At 35.9% G+C, this 17,508-nt stretch overlaps 2 protein-coding genes across 2 annotated transcripts in view; one reads left to right on the top strand and one right to left on the bottom strand.

Moving 5' to 3' along the window:
• LOC144451554 (serine/threonine-protein kinase mTOR-like) overlaps nt 1-3,836 on the bottom strand; it is a 109,220-nt gene extending 105,384 nt beyond the window's left edge. The window contains exons 1-4 of the mRNA XM_078142431.1: nt 3,802-3,836; nt 2,223-2,496; nt 1,176-1,408; nt 373-474 (exon numbers count right to left, since the gene is read on the bottom strand). Of these exons, the coding sequence (XP_077998557.1) occupies nt 373-474; nt 1,176-1,408; nt 2,223-2,433 (546 nt within the window). The 5' untranslated portion in view covers nt 2,434-2,496; nt 3,802-3,836. The remainder of the gene's footprint in view (nt 1-372; nt 475-1,175; nt 1,409-2,222; nt 2,497-3,801) is intronic.
• A 230-nt stretch (nt 3,837-4,066) lies between these two features.
• On the top strand, nt 4,067-7,367 carry LOC144451165 (ubiA prenyltransferase domain-containing protein 1-like). The gene has a single exon (XM_078141951.1). The coding sequence runs from the start codon at nt 4,159-4,161 to the stop codon at nt 5,101-5,103; it is 945 nt and encodes a 314-aa protein (XP_077998077.1). The 5' UTR covers nt 4,067-4,158; the 3' UTR covers nt 5,104-7,367.
• The last annotated feature ends 10,141 nt before the right edge of the window (nt 7,368-17,508 follow it).

Genomic DNA, 17,508 nt, shown 5'->3' with positions numbered 1-17,508 from the left:
TAGGTGACATAGTGGTGATGATGTGATTGCAGAGATGATCATGTGATCACCACTATGCCACCTAGAGGTAAAAGCCAGTACACGGACAATTTGATATAGGCTGTTGGCCTGAACAGGTGAAACATTACTTGCAAATAATTAGAACAATTGGTTGTGTATTTATTACCATGTTTTACTGACCCAATAAATGTATTTAAGGATATTACAATCAATAACCTTTCATAATAATGTGACAAGGTTTTTGGATGACTTGAGTTACTTGTGATTTCCTAAAAGTTTGACCTTCACGAGCATTCTTCTTTGACAGACAGTATGCAGACAGATTTTGATTCCAAAAAACAAATCATATTCAATAAAGTATTTAAATCATACCTTTGGATCTCTGACTGCACTGAAAATATTGTCAAAGAAAGGCTGGACTTGCTGGAAAAAGAAGGTTGGAGCATTCTCAGCCAACTCTCTCAGGACCAAAACCTGCAAGAGCACAGTGAAAGAAATTATTTTTTGCAAGAGCACAGTGAAAGAAATTATTTTTTGGTAAATATAAACTTCTCAACAAATTAAAGACTTTGATAATGACATAGGTATATATTACAGTCACATTAGTGAGGAGTATGCCTATTGCCTACAGGTACATGCAAAGAAAATATACCACTGTTAGGAGGATGATTAAATGTAGCAGTGCTGCTACTCTAGTATATTTGTCAAGACAGAAATAAAATGTAGCAATATTAGTACTATATTTGTCAATCCAAACAATACAAGTCATTGAAGATGACATAATCCCTGCTATGATTGGGTTTAAGGAACTGGCAGTTTATGTTGTCATTTTCAAACCTGGTTAATGTTGTTTGGCCTCATATGGTTGTTTTTGATATCACTACTCTGTTCAAGCATGTCTGAGTTATGGGCTTTGGACAAGAAAACTGCGCCAACAAAATGACTGCCAGGCAGCCATATCGGATTGTATCATGACGAAAATGGATATGCACATGTATGTCATAGAACACTGTGCTAATACCAACTTTGAATGAGATCTATTCAAGCATGTCTGAGTTATGGCTTTGGACATGGAAAATTCGCAAACAAAATGGCTGCCAGGCAACCATATTGGATTATATCACAACAACAATGAATATGCACATGTATGTCATAGAACGAGGTAGCTAACTTACAGCAGCATGTCTTTTCCATTCATTCCTGTCTCCTTGTAACCATTCCAGAGCTCTCCTGACTTCAAACTCTACATACTCCGATGTAAAAGTTCCCCCTGCCATAGCAAGTCGACCCATAGCCTTGGAAGCCATCTCCATGACAGTTACATCATTAGAGGGCAGCAGATTACGCAGATAATTGGCAAATCGACTGATGCGGGTTGTATTGCCAACATCAACTCCAATCAAACTCACTGCATTCAATAGAAATACACACAGTTTATAGTTTTGAAATCACACTTGAATATATATTTACAAGTGCAGAGTCAAAACTATTCATCAACTTTGTAGATTGAGCTTTCAATGTATCTTGGTCAACAATCCTTATCAGAACGACAAATTACATGTTAATTTATTACAGCATAGACCTTACACAATAGGGTTTATGGTTACACTACCCCCTCATAAAAAGTCAAAATGCTAAACACTGGATTTCCTTGAGAGCCACCACTTATTGGAAAATCAGATCCTGGCAAGTCAATAGAAATTGTGTTAAAATTAGCATAGAGGGCACACTTGTGAGAATGACTGATAACCATCTCTTATGAAGGCTCAAACATCATGATCTGTAACTTCTATATGATGCCCTAAAAAAAGAAAGATGTAACACCTGTGCTAAAGGATAGCAGTGACATCTGTCTTTTTCTGGGCCATCAATGTCAATTGTAATCAAAGATTCTGGTTCTTGGCAACTATCAAAATATGCCTATTTAAAACAAGGACAAGATACTGTAAACTTGGATATTTTAGCTGCTAGAAAACTTTGCAATTTTACAAATTTCAGGTAGTTCTTAAAGACTAATTTTTACTAATTACCAGACTGGTACATTGCGTTTATGTACAAGAAAGAATTTAGTCTCTACTTATATTTGTGTCTTTGTTTTCCACTTAAATACGTGAAAATATCCACTTAAATACGTGAAAATAAGTCTTTAGTGACAATTTCCAGGTTTACAGTAGCATGTGTATTCTGAGGAACGCATAATGTAAGAATATCAACAAACAGACCTATTGCAAGTATTCCTCCCTTCTTATCATTGACATCTGTACTGGACACCAATTCAAATATAAAGTGATTCAATCTGTCCATAAACGATGTGTACTCATCGACTGAAACCTCTCGCAACTCAGTGGTGACATAGTGTTGTAGATCCTTGGCTGATTTGGCTCGTGTTTCTTCATTGCGGCTTTTCAAGCCACTGATGAATTGGTTCATCATTTTGCTTGACTAGCTATGACCACGGTTTGTAATGTTGAGGGTGATGACTTCAAAACAAATCTGCTGTGGGATGGATACAGAGATGGGATGCTGTAAGTTACTAATTGTTGTTCTTTTTAAAATGCTTTGTCAATATTACCATGTCCCCTGAAAATATCCATAACAAAAGCTTAGATAAAAGACTACAGAACAAGTCATTGAGAATGACATAGTACCCGGTACGATTGGGTTTATGTTGTCATTTTCTTGATATCACTACTCTGATCATGCAACAACACTTGTGAACCTAAATTAAACAGGGGGGGGGGGGGACCCTGTTCAAGCACCCTGGCATGTCTGAGTTATGGCTTTGGACATGAAAATTGCGCCAACAAAATCGCTGCCAGGCAGCCATATCGGATTGTATCATGATGAAAATGGATATGCACATCACTGTCATGTATGTCATAGAACACTGTCCTAATACCAACTTTGAATGAGATCTAGCTGTTCAAGCATGTCTGAGTTATGGTTGTGGACATGGAAAATTCGCAAACAAAATGGCTGCCAGATTGCATTGTATATTTGTATGGTGGTTATAGTTTCAATGCAAATCTGGTAATATATGGATCCAAAATCAAGACAACAGAGAACATGGAACCCTGGTAAGATTAGATACCAGGGTAACTGGACAGGTGCTCCTGAAGTTGCTGTCTCACAGAAAACTATGTTAACAGTGAAGCTGTGAGGTCTAACAGTAAGCTACTTTAGCAGCTCACTCACTACTCCATAGCAAGCTGTTTGGCCTAATGGCCTCACTTGTATAGATCTCTATGATATGGCAACTTCACAAGCACCTGTGGGTAACTGTGCAGGTACTCATGACATTCCTATATCATAGAGAACTACGACAGTGAGGCTGTCAGGACAAACAACAGGTAGCTGGCTACATGTATTCCATAGCTCAGTTACACTGCAGACTAAGCAGCTGACTTGTGCACTATGTATCAGTAAATGACGGTTGAAGTCAGTGTGAACATAGATGTGTTGCTATTTCCAATCTCAATGTTGCGAATCCAGACATGCGAGATCATATGTCTGTTATTAATTTTTGTGTTCTTTTGATTAGTAGTACCAGTTCATCACCTAAGTTAGACTAGACAGCAGTGTACCTAGCACACAGCGAGGCTATAGCTGGCCATGGCACTTGCGCAAGTTGTTTACGATTTCGTGATACTTGTGCACACAGTTATATTCTCCGCAATTGTTTGCACAACCGGCGAATTTTCAAGAAAATTAGTCTATGTTTTTATGTATTTTACTAGAAAACTAGTTTCAAAATCACATAAAATGGTTCGAAATATGGAAATACCACTTCTAAACACTCACCTAAGAAATTCCCATCGTCACTTTCAACTTTGACCCAAGTGTAGAGCAGAGAAAACAATTATAACGAACAAACAAGCAATCTCGTAAAAACAGTTTTTGGTGATTTTTAGCATGAACGATTGGTTTTATACGATTTTTTAATTTGTTGAATTCAAAACTATCTTTGGAAATATAATTTCAACTTATCACACATACTCCCTAAACTAACCAGCGCCAGATGGTACAGGTCAAAGTTGACTGTGACGCAACTTCCGTTCGACAACATGTTCAGTCTATGAAAATGGATTAGGACAATACAATAGTGAAAATATTACGGATTTCAACCTGTTCTGCTCCAAGTCAGTGTCATCAAAAGATATGGACATGTCAACTGCCCAGGAAAATGGTGCAAGGAAAGGGATTATGCGACAACGGTCTCGTATAGCGTCTTATTGGTTGGCACTGCGGCCTTGGTCATTCAGTGCTTCGCTAACCCCAGTGGCTTTGGGAACAGCGCTGGCGTACAAATCGTCTGGTGGTTTGGATTTTCTGTTGGCTCTTTTCACTTTCCTTGGAGTTTTGTGCGTTCATGGTGCTGGTAATTTAACCAATACATATTTTGATTACAAGAAAGGAATCGACAGCAAGAAAAGTGATGATCGAACCCTTGTCGACCATATCTTGGAACCGACTAACGTCGCCACGTTTGGGGCATTTTTGTACGGATTTGGTTGCTTCTTTCTCCTACTAATCATCGTAGTCTCTCCGGCAAAAATGGAACATCTCGCACTGATTTTTTTCGGCGGACTATCAAGCTCGTTCCTGTACACCGGTGGTGTCGGACTTAAGTATTTAGCTTTAGGCGATCTCGTCATCATCATAACGTTTGGCCCACTTGCTGTGATGTTTACCTTTCTAGCTCAGACAGGTACCTTGGTGCTCTCGCCTTTACTCTATGCCTTACCACTCGCTTTGAACACCGAGGCAATCCTACACAGCAACAACACCAGAGACATGGACGGTGATAGGAGTGCTGGAGTCGTCACCATCGCCATCTTGCTAGGAAAAATGGGCTCCTACAGTTTTTATGTCTTATTACTATTTATACCATACATCATGTTCTGTGTTTTGGGAATCAATTTTTCCGTTGGGTTTTTGCTACCGTTATTGACTCTGCCAATAGCATTTGACCTCGAGAAGCAATTTCGTCAAGGGCTTTTGGCAAGAATTCCTCAAAGGACTGCAAAATTGAATCTTTTATTAGGAATATTTTATGTGTTAGGATGTATTTTAACTACACCAACGGCTTTTCCTGGGTTGTAATAATTATTTGAAATTGTTAAAGTACTACTGGATTTTAGCACATCGATTTGCAACCATCTCAGTTATCAAGCTGCCAAAAAGGTTTGGATGCCTCCCATTTCTCCATGTTAGTCTAAATGTAGACATATCATTGGTGATACTTCCATTGCCAATGACAATGTAGCTATTTTTCTGCCAACACAGTTTCTACCAACATATTCAGCCCTCCAAACATATTCAGCCCCCCTCCCCCGCTCACAACTATGACCCTATTAAAATGAGCAGTAGTCTAGGGCACATAGCTTATTAAACATCTTATCTAGACTACCAAATTTATTAGGTGGTAGTCTGTAAGTGTCAGACCAAAGGAAATCAGTAGGAAATTGAAGCTTAAACTGTTCACTTGGCAAATCTGACTACCAAGGGTGAAAATTATATTTGAACCCCCCACCCACCCACCTGTTCACACACTTTACATGTTGATACCTATCAAGGAAAACAATGGTTTGTTTTATTAACGTTGTTCAGTATGTGTTGTCAATGTAATAGGATATAATCATAGACCCTACACCAACTGTTGGTGTAGGGTCTATGATGTAATGTAACGTAATGTTTCTGCCTATTGTTCTTTCCTTACCTCCAATCATGGAAGTATTATACTTCCATGCTCCAATAGACATTTTTTGTTAAAATTGATCAGAGCTAACAATGGTAACTTCAAAACAGGAAACACCATTTCAATACAACAAAGAATATGGAATAACCATGGTATTGTTATGCTAATATGACGGCTTCTTAACCATAGAAGACCATCAAATCATATAAATAGTGTTTATCCATAGATGTTCAAATTATCAATGTCATTATGTCTATCATTCACTTGAATTAGTGTACATCTGTCAACAGTGTGATATTGTTATTAGGATTACTGTTTCATTATGGGGAAGGTAGTGGAGGGGGTCAGTTACATAATGTCCAAATATGGTATATTTGTCAGCACATCACTTATACATTGTTTCTCAGACCACTATATGTTGTTTACATCATTCTAACAGTTGGGGGCTTATTTGCATGGACGATGATTTAGTTAAAATAATTTCTAATTGAGCTAGACAGGATGAAGAGAGATCTTTAGATTGAAAACTGCAGATATCATAGCCTGTAGACTAGGAGGAATTGGTCATCAACTGTGACACTTGTATCATAGCCTCTAGACTAGGATGAAGAGGTCGTCAACACTTGTGTTATAGATGGTGACAGTGAGGCAGAGGGATGCAACTCATTATTTTGAAGCCACACTACATGGTGTACATGTAATTGCACTGACAAAACAGGCACACTTGGAAATAGCTAACTACACTACAATACAAAAATCACCAGCCCCAGTCCCCCTCCCCCAAGCACAAACATCAAAAATCACCAGTCATCAGGGGCTATCTGGACTAAATACTAGCCGGGTCAGTAAAGAAATTAGTTTTTGTGATTTTCTAAGCATAAGAAATGCAGCTAAAATGAAATCAGCCTCACTTTGTTACCCTTTAAGTTGAAGAAATGTAATTTCAAGTATCGTACTATTTTTGGAAATTATACAACTGTATGTTATTTCATGTTCTATATAATTTATAAGGCCTTGATGTAGGCTAATATACAATGTGCAACAGTTTTAAACTTTTTTATCAAGTTTAGGACCCCCCCCCCCCTTTTTTTTTGGGGGGGGGGGGATTCCTTATACCAGGATTTTGGTTTTGAAACCTTGTAAAGCACGTCTGGTAGTATATACCTAAATGTTATTGTAAAAAATTGTTGTTGCTTGTCTAGTGATTACATAAGTGAAACATATTGGTATGTTACAACTTGCTCATAACCTTGGTGGGACTATACCATTATGTTGAAGGGTTATAGTCACACATTGAGGGATACTGGCATACTCAAAACTTTTTGACCACCCTTTTCATATACGGTAATAGTATAGTCCAGGCCGAAGCTAGGAGGTAGAGGAATACACCTGGTCTAGGGTATCTGCTGTTACTGAAAAACCTAACTTGTTTGAAGAAACTGTGGTGGACATGAAATTTTATTTCTTTGCATAAATAATATATTTTGTAGTTTCATTGTGATATTTAAAGTTTTTCTCCAATTTAAGTTAGGGGAACTCTGCACCTTGTGTAGACTCATACCCTTGTAATGTGAACCTTATGATTAATTTGACATACCTAGCAGCAAGCTATCATGGCATGTTGAAATAGGAATTTCAATGTAAATAGATATGGGAATTAAATGTGGCAATATGAAGCAAGTATAATGTCTATCATGTTTTGTTTTTTAATGTTGTTTATTCACTTTTTTAATATAACATCTACATTGAATTCAAAATCAAGTACCAAAATGAATTTTTTTTAAAATGACTCCAAAACCATAAAACTGTTCAATTGTGCTGAAATTGTTAATCCAGACTGTGTGTGTGTGCATGTGTGTTTGAATAAAACATCCAGACCTGTAGTATGTCTCTCATTCATTGTTAGCCCTCAACGAACACTGCCCAAAGGAGGGTTATACATGTATGTTGGGTTCCATCCATCTCTGTGTGCATGTGTTCACCCTCATATCTCTGGCATGCACTAATTGATTTCAACCAAACCTGGTACAAAGGTAACATGCATAGGTGAGACATATGCATGTCACTTTGTAATGTGACCAAATCAAATATGGCTGAATGCTGGCCATATTTGTTGTCGAATTTCACGTGTATCATAACTTTGTTGGTTTAATAGGTAATGACTCCATTCAAGTGCCTACACCCGCATTATCAAATATGAGCTTTCTTCAACCTTCAAGGTCAAATACCCAAATTTGGGTTTTCTTCATAGCTTTTTGAATAAAACATTTCAAGTGATAATATTTTAATCATGACTTTGGTTTGACTATGTGAGGCATGCTAGTGCAAGTCACTTAATTTCATGACCTTACCTGTATAGCAAATTGCGATGTATTTGTGATAGAAAAGTACATTTTGTCTGTTATCTCCAAAATTTTGATAGATATGGACACCATTCAAGTGTCTACCCCTCCATTAGTCAGTGATGAGTTTTCCAATGCATGAGACCTTTGACCCTGACACACATTTTCAGGATGGAATAACCAACATTTTTGTATGTTAACTGGAGAAGTTGAATACACAAAGACTTATGGTGGCCCAGGGCTGCCATACATTATATGTGAATTGTTTTGATAAAAAAATTTATAAAATTAAGAGTGATGTACATTTCAAAGATAACAACAGGCATGCACATGAATAAAGATCAACATTAACAAGAAAGCACCCATAGCAAAAGCCGAATGACGCTGTATATTGCAAAGATGAAACGTGATGGGTAGTCAAGTGGATATAGATTCCAAACATGTAAGCACATTTGAGGAGGAGCTACAAAATTTGCATAACCGTAAATTGTATACATTTACCAATTGTAGAACTGATATAAAGAAATCAGTTGCCATAGGGACTAATGACTGAATAATTACTGTAAATGTCAGGGCAGACAAAATAAAAAAAGCTGATCAACGGGAAACCTAGCCCACCACATTGGGTTAGTTAGGTATGTTGATTTTGTTGTACAATGATTGGACAAGGATGTAAAGAGCCGTTTCAGTTGAGTTTACACTAAATTACTTTTCAGCCTAATTTAAAATCAATACCTGCTTTAACATCCAACATAAAGAACACACAATTTTACTCTAGAGTAAGTAATAAAACCAACATTTCGTTTCAGTTATTCTTGCATATTACTGCATAAAGCATAAGATGCCAGTAATGCATAGAAAATAAAGAAATTCGTACATGCTCTCATGAAGCATAAATGTATTCATTGCATCAATATAAGTAGATAACAGTAGCATATTTAACATACATGATTTCTTAAGAAAAATGTGTGAACAAAATACATGGTTACAAGGTTAACTCTTCCATTTTCCTCCAGTCCAGCCTTTCATTATGGTATGTTCTTCTTACAAACAACATTAAATGTTATAATGACGGAATAAAGCCAAAACCTACATGCCATTTTTTATGTCAAGAAGATTATCAACATATTTGATTCAACATAAATACTATGAGACAACGATAAACTTAATAATGCGTACAACATAAATAGTTGGGATAGCCTATACGTTGTTCCATCTGTGTTCACGGACAAAGCTTACCATTCCTTTGTCTTCTCCCTGTCTGGTGTCCCTGTCCAGACCTGTTATAACACCATGTTATTTTGCCAAGACAAAGGTAAAGAAAGAACTTACCAATGCTTGAAACAATCAATAAAAGATCGACTGTCTTCTAATACAAAATTCCACATTATTTTTCTGTCCAAACTACATGTAGGTCATGGCGTCATATCTAATGAAGTTATCACAAACTACATGTCGGTCATGGCGTCATATCTATTGAAGTTATCACAACATATATACAAGTCTCAGACAAAACCTGTGAGTTAAATATTTAATACTACTTTAATAGTGACTGAAAAGTCAATAACATTAAGACAATTGAGAGCCTTCAATGGATTGACTATCAATGAATTCAATACTGAGTATTATATATAAGTAAATTAATTAATGCTTTCAGCTTAATGTTCATAATACAATAATGCTGGAATAATATATTAATAAATACTTGTATCAAGCGATTGTTACAATGCCATATACTAAAAAAGAACATCATAAAGAAATTTGATATGTTAAAAAATTAGTTGAATTTCAGACATTAATAAAGTTTATTCTTGTAATTTGCATAGTAAATTGCATTTCAAATAGGTACATGCATCAACAATTTGAAAACTAATTTTCAAAAGTTCACATCATTTGACAGATTATCGATAGAATGTAAATATATTTACTCATATGTATGTATCCTATTTATGTAGATTATAATACTGCCATATAATTAAAATGCTTTGTTGTGACTCGTTCAACATTCCAGTCGCTTTTGAACCCAGTTAAGTGGCAGTAAGCTGAATTGACATTATTTGGGGGAGGGTGGTTGTTCATTGCGGCAAATTCAATGTACATGTTATTGTAACATTTTACAAATTGAAATATACTTTCATCGATCAATTTTAATACTGACATTCAGCAGGCTTAATATTATATAAACAATTTGATTCAGTACATGTATATTAGAATGTTGAGGAAACACTTCACATACCAATGCTAGAGGACAATTTGTAATGCATCGATGTATACATTATAATTTATACTAGACCAGAATAGAGGTTCTATAATAAGTATTTTCACCCATTTGCAAGTAAACTCAGCTTACACCACTCTATGGTAAATAATGAATCAGTAACAATTTTCCCTGAAAATAAAAGTTCTTAAACTCTCCAAACTTTTTTTGCCCATGCCTTTTGAAAATAAAAATAAATGTGGGGTTCACCGTCTTGTTCTCAAGGAGACAATCAATCTTTAAAATATAAGGCAGCCATGTTTGACCTATATTTCAAATATTGAACAATGACCCCAATTTCTTTTTTATTTTAACTGAGATTAGGGTGGAATTTTCTTCAACAAAGTAGCAATAAAAGTTTAAAGCGTATTTCACATTAAGAGTACACATGCACAAGAGTAACTAATGTAAACCACTGTCAACCTTTGTTCTCATAAACCGTACCCTGACAAATATAAAGATAAGAACATCGATTATCACATTCCATGCTGAAAACATGTCAATAAATCATAATTAATTTATACAGCATCAGATAATGACTATTTCCCACATTCTCCCAATAGATTAGATATTAGAAAAATATATCTTTCATAAATAAATATATATAGAAAGTTTGTTAAAAATGATGCATGATTGAAACATTCGTCTATCCCACCAAGTAAATGGAATAATGTGACTTGTGCTTTGATATATAATAATCATTTTGAATATACATAACTTGAAACACCTAAATTAAAATACCCATATAAATAAATATATGCGATAGTCAGTCTTTTTTCTATTGTAGCTTACTTTCCCTACTAAAATACAATATTGTTTTGTGTTCGTAGTCATACTCCAAGTGGTAATCAAGGCCAAATTCCTGTTATCTGTGAGTGTTGAACGATTGTAATGAATTGCAGTACATCGACAGTCTCATCTCTCGTTCTCCAATCTCTAATATGTTAATACCTTTCAGTATGTCTTTCTGATGCCTGTGAAGAAAATGTAATGTAAGAAGACTTAGTCATTCATTTTGCTATAAATTATAATGAAACAGTTTAACATATATATATATATATATATATATATATATATATATATATATATATATATATATATATATATATATATATATTACACTTCATACATAATATAGTCTATATATCATTCCCGAGTTAAACAGTGTAGTTCATAGAATGAATGAATCAATAAATAAATAAACAAACAAACAAACAAACAAATAAATAAATAAATGAAATAATTAAAAAAACATGGTTCCAGAAAATGTCACAAGTCAAACAGTTTCCAAGTTCATGTTTGTTATATATTTATAACTTGCCCATTGGACTGTCTAAACTGTTTTTGAATGAATTAATAGTGTTTGCTGTAACAATTGGTGATGGAAGTTTATTCCAAGTCTTGATGATGCAGTGTGAAAAGGAATTGGCACACATGGATTTCTGACATGATTAAAATTTCCGTAGTTTAAGTGGATGACCTCTCTAGTGACCCTTTGTCAGTCACATTGGAAAAGATACTGGTTCAGAGTATTTACCATGAAGATACATCCATACTTCTATCATATCACCCTTATCCTTCTGTATGACATACTGAGAATATCTAAGAGTGTTCTTTCATTGTAGTTCATATCCCTCATTTCTACAAACCAGTTTGGGGCTCCCCGTGGACATTTTCAAAATCACAGTCCTTGACAAAACGTGGTGACCAAATGATATTGGCTTACTCCAAATGTGGACGTACAGGGGCAATGAACATACATACACACACACACATACATACATATGTTACGATATTGAAGTACATTGACTATGTAGCACGCCCTCTTGGGGCGGCCCACGTTATGTTACAATAAAGACAATGGCTTTCTAAACAACATACACACACACACACACACACATACATACATACATACATACATACATATATACATACATACATGTACACAGGAATGCACAGACAGATATAAAGACAGACAGACAGCTAAATACTGTAAACGTTGTTTGAGTTACCTCTGACCCTGATGCAACATAAGGTCTGATAAATCCATGTTCATACATTGATTCATATGGCTGTCCATAATCAAGTCTTGGTGCTTTGGCTCGCATTTGATGAGGCTGTAAAAAGGTAAACAATCAGATAATAAATCTTTCTAGTAGTAAATAATATGTAAGATAAGAAGCAGTACACCTATGTTAATTCTCATACTTAAGACGAGAGTTAGTGAAGTGACATAGTCGTGGATAGGCTACCCTAAACGTATCAGAAATGTTTTTTATCCTGAATTCGCCTTATAATGAGCATGACTTCCGCTATCTGCTAGAACGCACGAATCCTGGCGGCAAAAGCAATTCAATTCCACCAAAATCTGCGCATATAAGTACCTTGCAAGATATAGATTTAGTAAAACACTTACATAAGTCTCAGGTACAGAACTCATCACCTTGGCAAGATGGCGCATACGGTCATCCATCTTCAGCGTTGATTCTCCATTACTGACGCTAACATCACTGACGGATTCACTGCGAGCATCTTCCCAGTCTGAATCTATTCGCGATCGGTCAAGATCATAGGGTCTAGACACGGTGTATGGCATATCTCTTCTTGTGAATGTGAAGAATTTCCTATCATGTTGGCGTCGTTGCCTTCTCATCGCCCGGCAGAAAGCGACCAGAAATATGCATAAAGCTAAAAGCAAGATGACCGCCGTGGAACCAAGGGTTGCAGCGAGAATGACTAACTGTTTTGAATCTGTAAGGAAAGACAATCAAATATGTGAATTCCAACAATGTCATCAGGCGTAAAAGTAAAAGTTTACGAGTTGGCATAATGAGTAATTCCGCAAAAAAGATATACTCAAATATAATATATATAATTACTTATGATATGACATAAGCTGAAGGGGGTCCCCATTGAAAGTATATTGCATCGCATCGCATCATATCATATCACATCCCACACGCATCATATCACATAACATAACATCACATCAAATCATACACATCAAATCATACACATCACATAACATCACATCAAATCACATCACATCACACCACAACATAATTCAGTAAGGTGTGGCCCAAACCTGACCCAACTCAGCATATGATTATTAAACAAATCTCAAACAAATCGGTGTTCGTATAGTGAATAAGTACATGGCTCAATTGCAAAACACAAACTAATGTAGATTTAAATTAATATTGAAGAGTTTGTTTGACTCGATAATACTAAAAGTAAGGGATATTCATGGTATAAAACCCAGTCAACCATAATGTTGGGTTCTTAGCACTTTCTCATTCCGTGCTCAAAGCGCTTTACAATTATTACTCCTGGCTCGGAACAGAACAGCACAATGACCCTCTTAGTCTTCCTCAACTCCCCGAGGAGCATACAAGCCATTGCAGCCATTTCAGCGCATAGGATTAAAGCCTTCACATTGCAACCTCTATCCTACCAGGTCCCTAGTTATACAGCTGGGTTGACTGAGGCACAGTCAGGGTTTCAAATCTTGCCCAAGGACTTAGCCACTCAGAGACAAACAGCAGGCAGCGACGGGGCTTGAACCTGCAACCTGTAGATTCCAAACCGGTCACGCTAGCCATTCACCCATCATGACTCCATAACAAGATAATACTATAAGTATGGATAATTCATGGTATAAAACCCAGCCAACCATAAATATATATGTAACCCACATCTGAAACAGCTACCAAGCCTTTTAAAAATCTGGATGCGATCCACAACTTACTTACATTAAGTGATAAATAGAGTGAGTTGGATTGTCTAGTAATATTACTGTTGATTAATGTTCCAATGTTTTCAGTGAAAGTGTATAAAGACTACATAGCTTCCCTTACCTCTCACTGGCTTGCTTGTTGGTGGTGCAAAAGTAACCGGCGCTGAAAGACAAAATAGCCAAAGGGATAATGTCGTGCAATGTTTTATACAAATAAAGATACAGCCATAGCAAGATGCTGGTATGAATAATACACTGTCATACAGATTCCCGGTTCGTATCAAACAGTAATTTTTTCAGAACTCATGCTATGACGTACACACTTCATACAACTATTCAATGGCAGTATAGATGACTTATACATGGTAAATCACCAGCAACAACAATTAATCGGTCGGTACAAAACGCAGGTACAGGCCAAGCCAGGTATTGACTGAATATTTTTTTGGATCCACACTCAGTTCCAAAGATGTGAATCCATCATTATATTTGGTGTAGATTTTAGGACATTTTTTTCTCAGCAATTCGCCATCATGCATCATCAGTTATCTTTTTTTTCAAAATCACCACGCAATTAGTGTCACAGAAGTTCTGTTCTAGGAATTACATTTTTCACATATTCACATATATTACATACTCATTCTTGTACGTACTGGGTGCATTTAAGATTAAAAACATTTTGCCAACTGCAGGCACGTTTAGAATGTTGCACATGAAAAATAAAAAAAGATGGCAGACACTCGTATAGGAAAGTAGTCGCATTCCTTGCAGTTTCAGTATTTATTGATAACACAGGATGATTTGCACAGCTAAAATTTACTATTGCAATATGTGTAGGAAAAGAATGTTTGAATTTGGCTTAGTGGCAATTTCTTGTTCAAGAACAAAACTACTTGAGATATTAGTCCAAGCACGACATCCCGAAGATGAATAACGACAGGAAATCTGTCACCCCAACTCAGAGGGTAAAACTTTGGCAGTTTGCAAAAATTGATAAAATCATCGTGAAAACTAATTTTTTGTTGAGTTGTCATGTCAAAGGTTATTCAGTGGGTGATATATAACATGTATAGTGTAATAGTCTTTAGGATTTAATGAGACTCGATTTCGAGACTAGTTCGGATTTTATGTTACTGAACAAAAAATCCGAACTAGTCTCGAAATGTCGCCATGAAGGCAAATACTCGCCCAACTATAGAAGTAAACCCCCCGTAAGGAATAGTGTGGTCCGACCATCTTGTTACGCAATATATACATACAAACATTATTAAGTAACGTAACAAATGGACTTTGATTTCTACTTGTCTACTACACATTCTATGGCACATGCGCATCCTCCGTGTGAGCGGTAATTAAAATTGGTAATTAATGGTTGTCAAGAGAGATATCGTTTGAGCAGTTTGGAGTATTTATCATAGACTTTTTCAACAGAATGTGAACATATTCGAGTACTTACACTGAATTAGCATTTATAAAAGAGAATGTGAAATTTGCCATTAATCCAATGTATTACAAATAAACACCGATGACGGATCTTTAGATCCGAATGTGAATGTGACTCCAAAAGAAATTTTCAGTTTTTGCCTGATCTGGCATGGCCTAACCTTGTCTGGCCTGTACCTGGCCTGTACCTGTGATTTCTACTGACCGGCAAGTAACTTCTATCAAACATAATATGTACTGATAAAATATGCCTAGATTGGGTTTTAATTATGCATGATCGTTGTCTATTCACAAATAAAAACTATTGACATCGATGTTAAATAAGATGGTAAAAGTTACAAATAACTGATTGCATATTTGTTTGGCTATAGCGCATGTGTTGCACAAAAAACCTGTCAGAAAAGATTTAGAACCAACACACACTCATGATCAGTTGTAACTTGTAAAATTTAAAAGCAAAACATGACATATGGTCATACCTGTTTCAATGACATCTCGTGTTACAGTCACAGGTTCTGTTATATCAAATATATCACTGAAAACATTTGTGGCATTTAAACCAACGTAAAACTGTTCTTGGATGAAATCAGCTGCAATTTCCGTTTCATTCAAAGGGACGGGTATTTCAATCTCGGCAGTAAAACCTGGGATTCCATTGTTGTTTTGCCTCTTTTGACGAGATGCCCTATACAGAGAGAGAGAGAGAGAGAGAGAGAGAGAGAGAGAGAGAGAGAGAGAGAGAGAGAGAGAGAGAGAGAGAGAGAGAGAGAGAGAGAGAGAGAGAGAGAGAGAGAGAGAGAGAGAGAGAGGGGGGGGGGGGAGAGGGGGGGAGTTAGATCTATATAAATTATATGTGATATATATATATATATATATATATATATATATATATATATATATATATATATATATATACACACACTATATATATATATATATATATATATATATATATATATATATATATATATATATATATATATATATATATATATATATATATATATATATATATATATATATATATATATATATATATATATATATATATATATATATATCTCACATTAACTGTCTCTGTCTACTGTTTGTCTGTCCATCACGTATCTCCATATTGCTGACTCTTCACGAGTGTCAATTGTCTGTGTGTCTATATGTATGTTTGTCTCACTATCTCCATTTCGCTGTCTCTGCCTCATTTGATGCCTATGTTTGTATATATGCGTATGTCTGTCTCACTATCTCTCTTTCTGTATCTGCCTCGTTCAATGCCTATGTTTGTATCCATATGTCTGTCTCTCTGTCTGTCTCGCTATCTCTGTTTCTCTATCCCTGCCTCGTTCAATGCCTATGTTTGTATCTATGTGTCTGTCTCACCAGGTGCCTCTCTTTCAATGACTGTTTGTCTGCCCCTGTCTCTATCTGTATGTATGCATGAGTGTCTCTCCTCATCATAAACAAAAACAAGAAATCTACACTTACTTGTAAATTGAGTTCACACGAATACAAGATATTATCCCACTTAGCTTACTCTGTTCAAATACTTTGATGACCTGTGAAAAGTAACACATTAATGTGTTACTTTATTGTTCAATTAACAGCGACACACTGGGGTTATACGATTTGGAGAGGCTTCTTGCATTTTACAAAATTGAAACACTTGCTATTGGCAGACTTGAAAATTTGTGTTACTTAAAGACATGTCACTATCTAAAAACTCGATGGCGTAATTTAGCGCATGTATACTATAGGGTCAAATATATACCAATACTTCGCGACCAAGTGATAACAATGCCAAATCCAAGGAAGATTTGAAATGCTTTTGGCCAGGGGACATTCTTTTACATTGCTAAATTGCGTTGCCGATGTGTATTCAGAAGTACCCAAAAATACTCCAGGTAAATTCGACGGGAAACGGCTGAAAGCTGTAATTTTAAAGGATTGCAAAGCTGTTTCTTTCAGTAATTTATACCATATGCTTTATCAGCCCACTGCTTATCAAAATAGCAAGCCATGTCAGTCTTTAGAACCA

The sequence above is a fragment of the Glandiceps talaboti genome, chromosome 21, assembly GCF_964340395.1.
Source record: "Glandiceps talaboti chromosome 21, keGlaTala1.1, whole genome shotgun sequence".
NCBI lineage: Eukaryota > Metazoa > Hemichordata > Enteropneusta > Spengelidae > Glandiceps > Glandiceps talaboti.
This window is presented reverse-complemented; position numbering and strand designations above follow the sequence as displayed.

Coding starts and splice junctions, on each gene's coding strand:
- LOC144451165 (XM_078141951.1), top strand. CDS start 4,159: ATGGACATGTCAACTGCCCAGGAAAATGGTGCAAGGAAAGGGATTATG.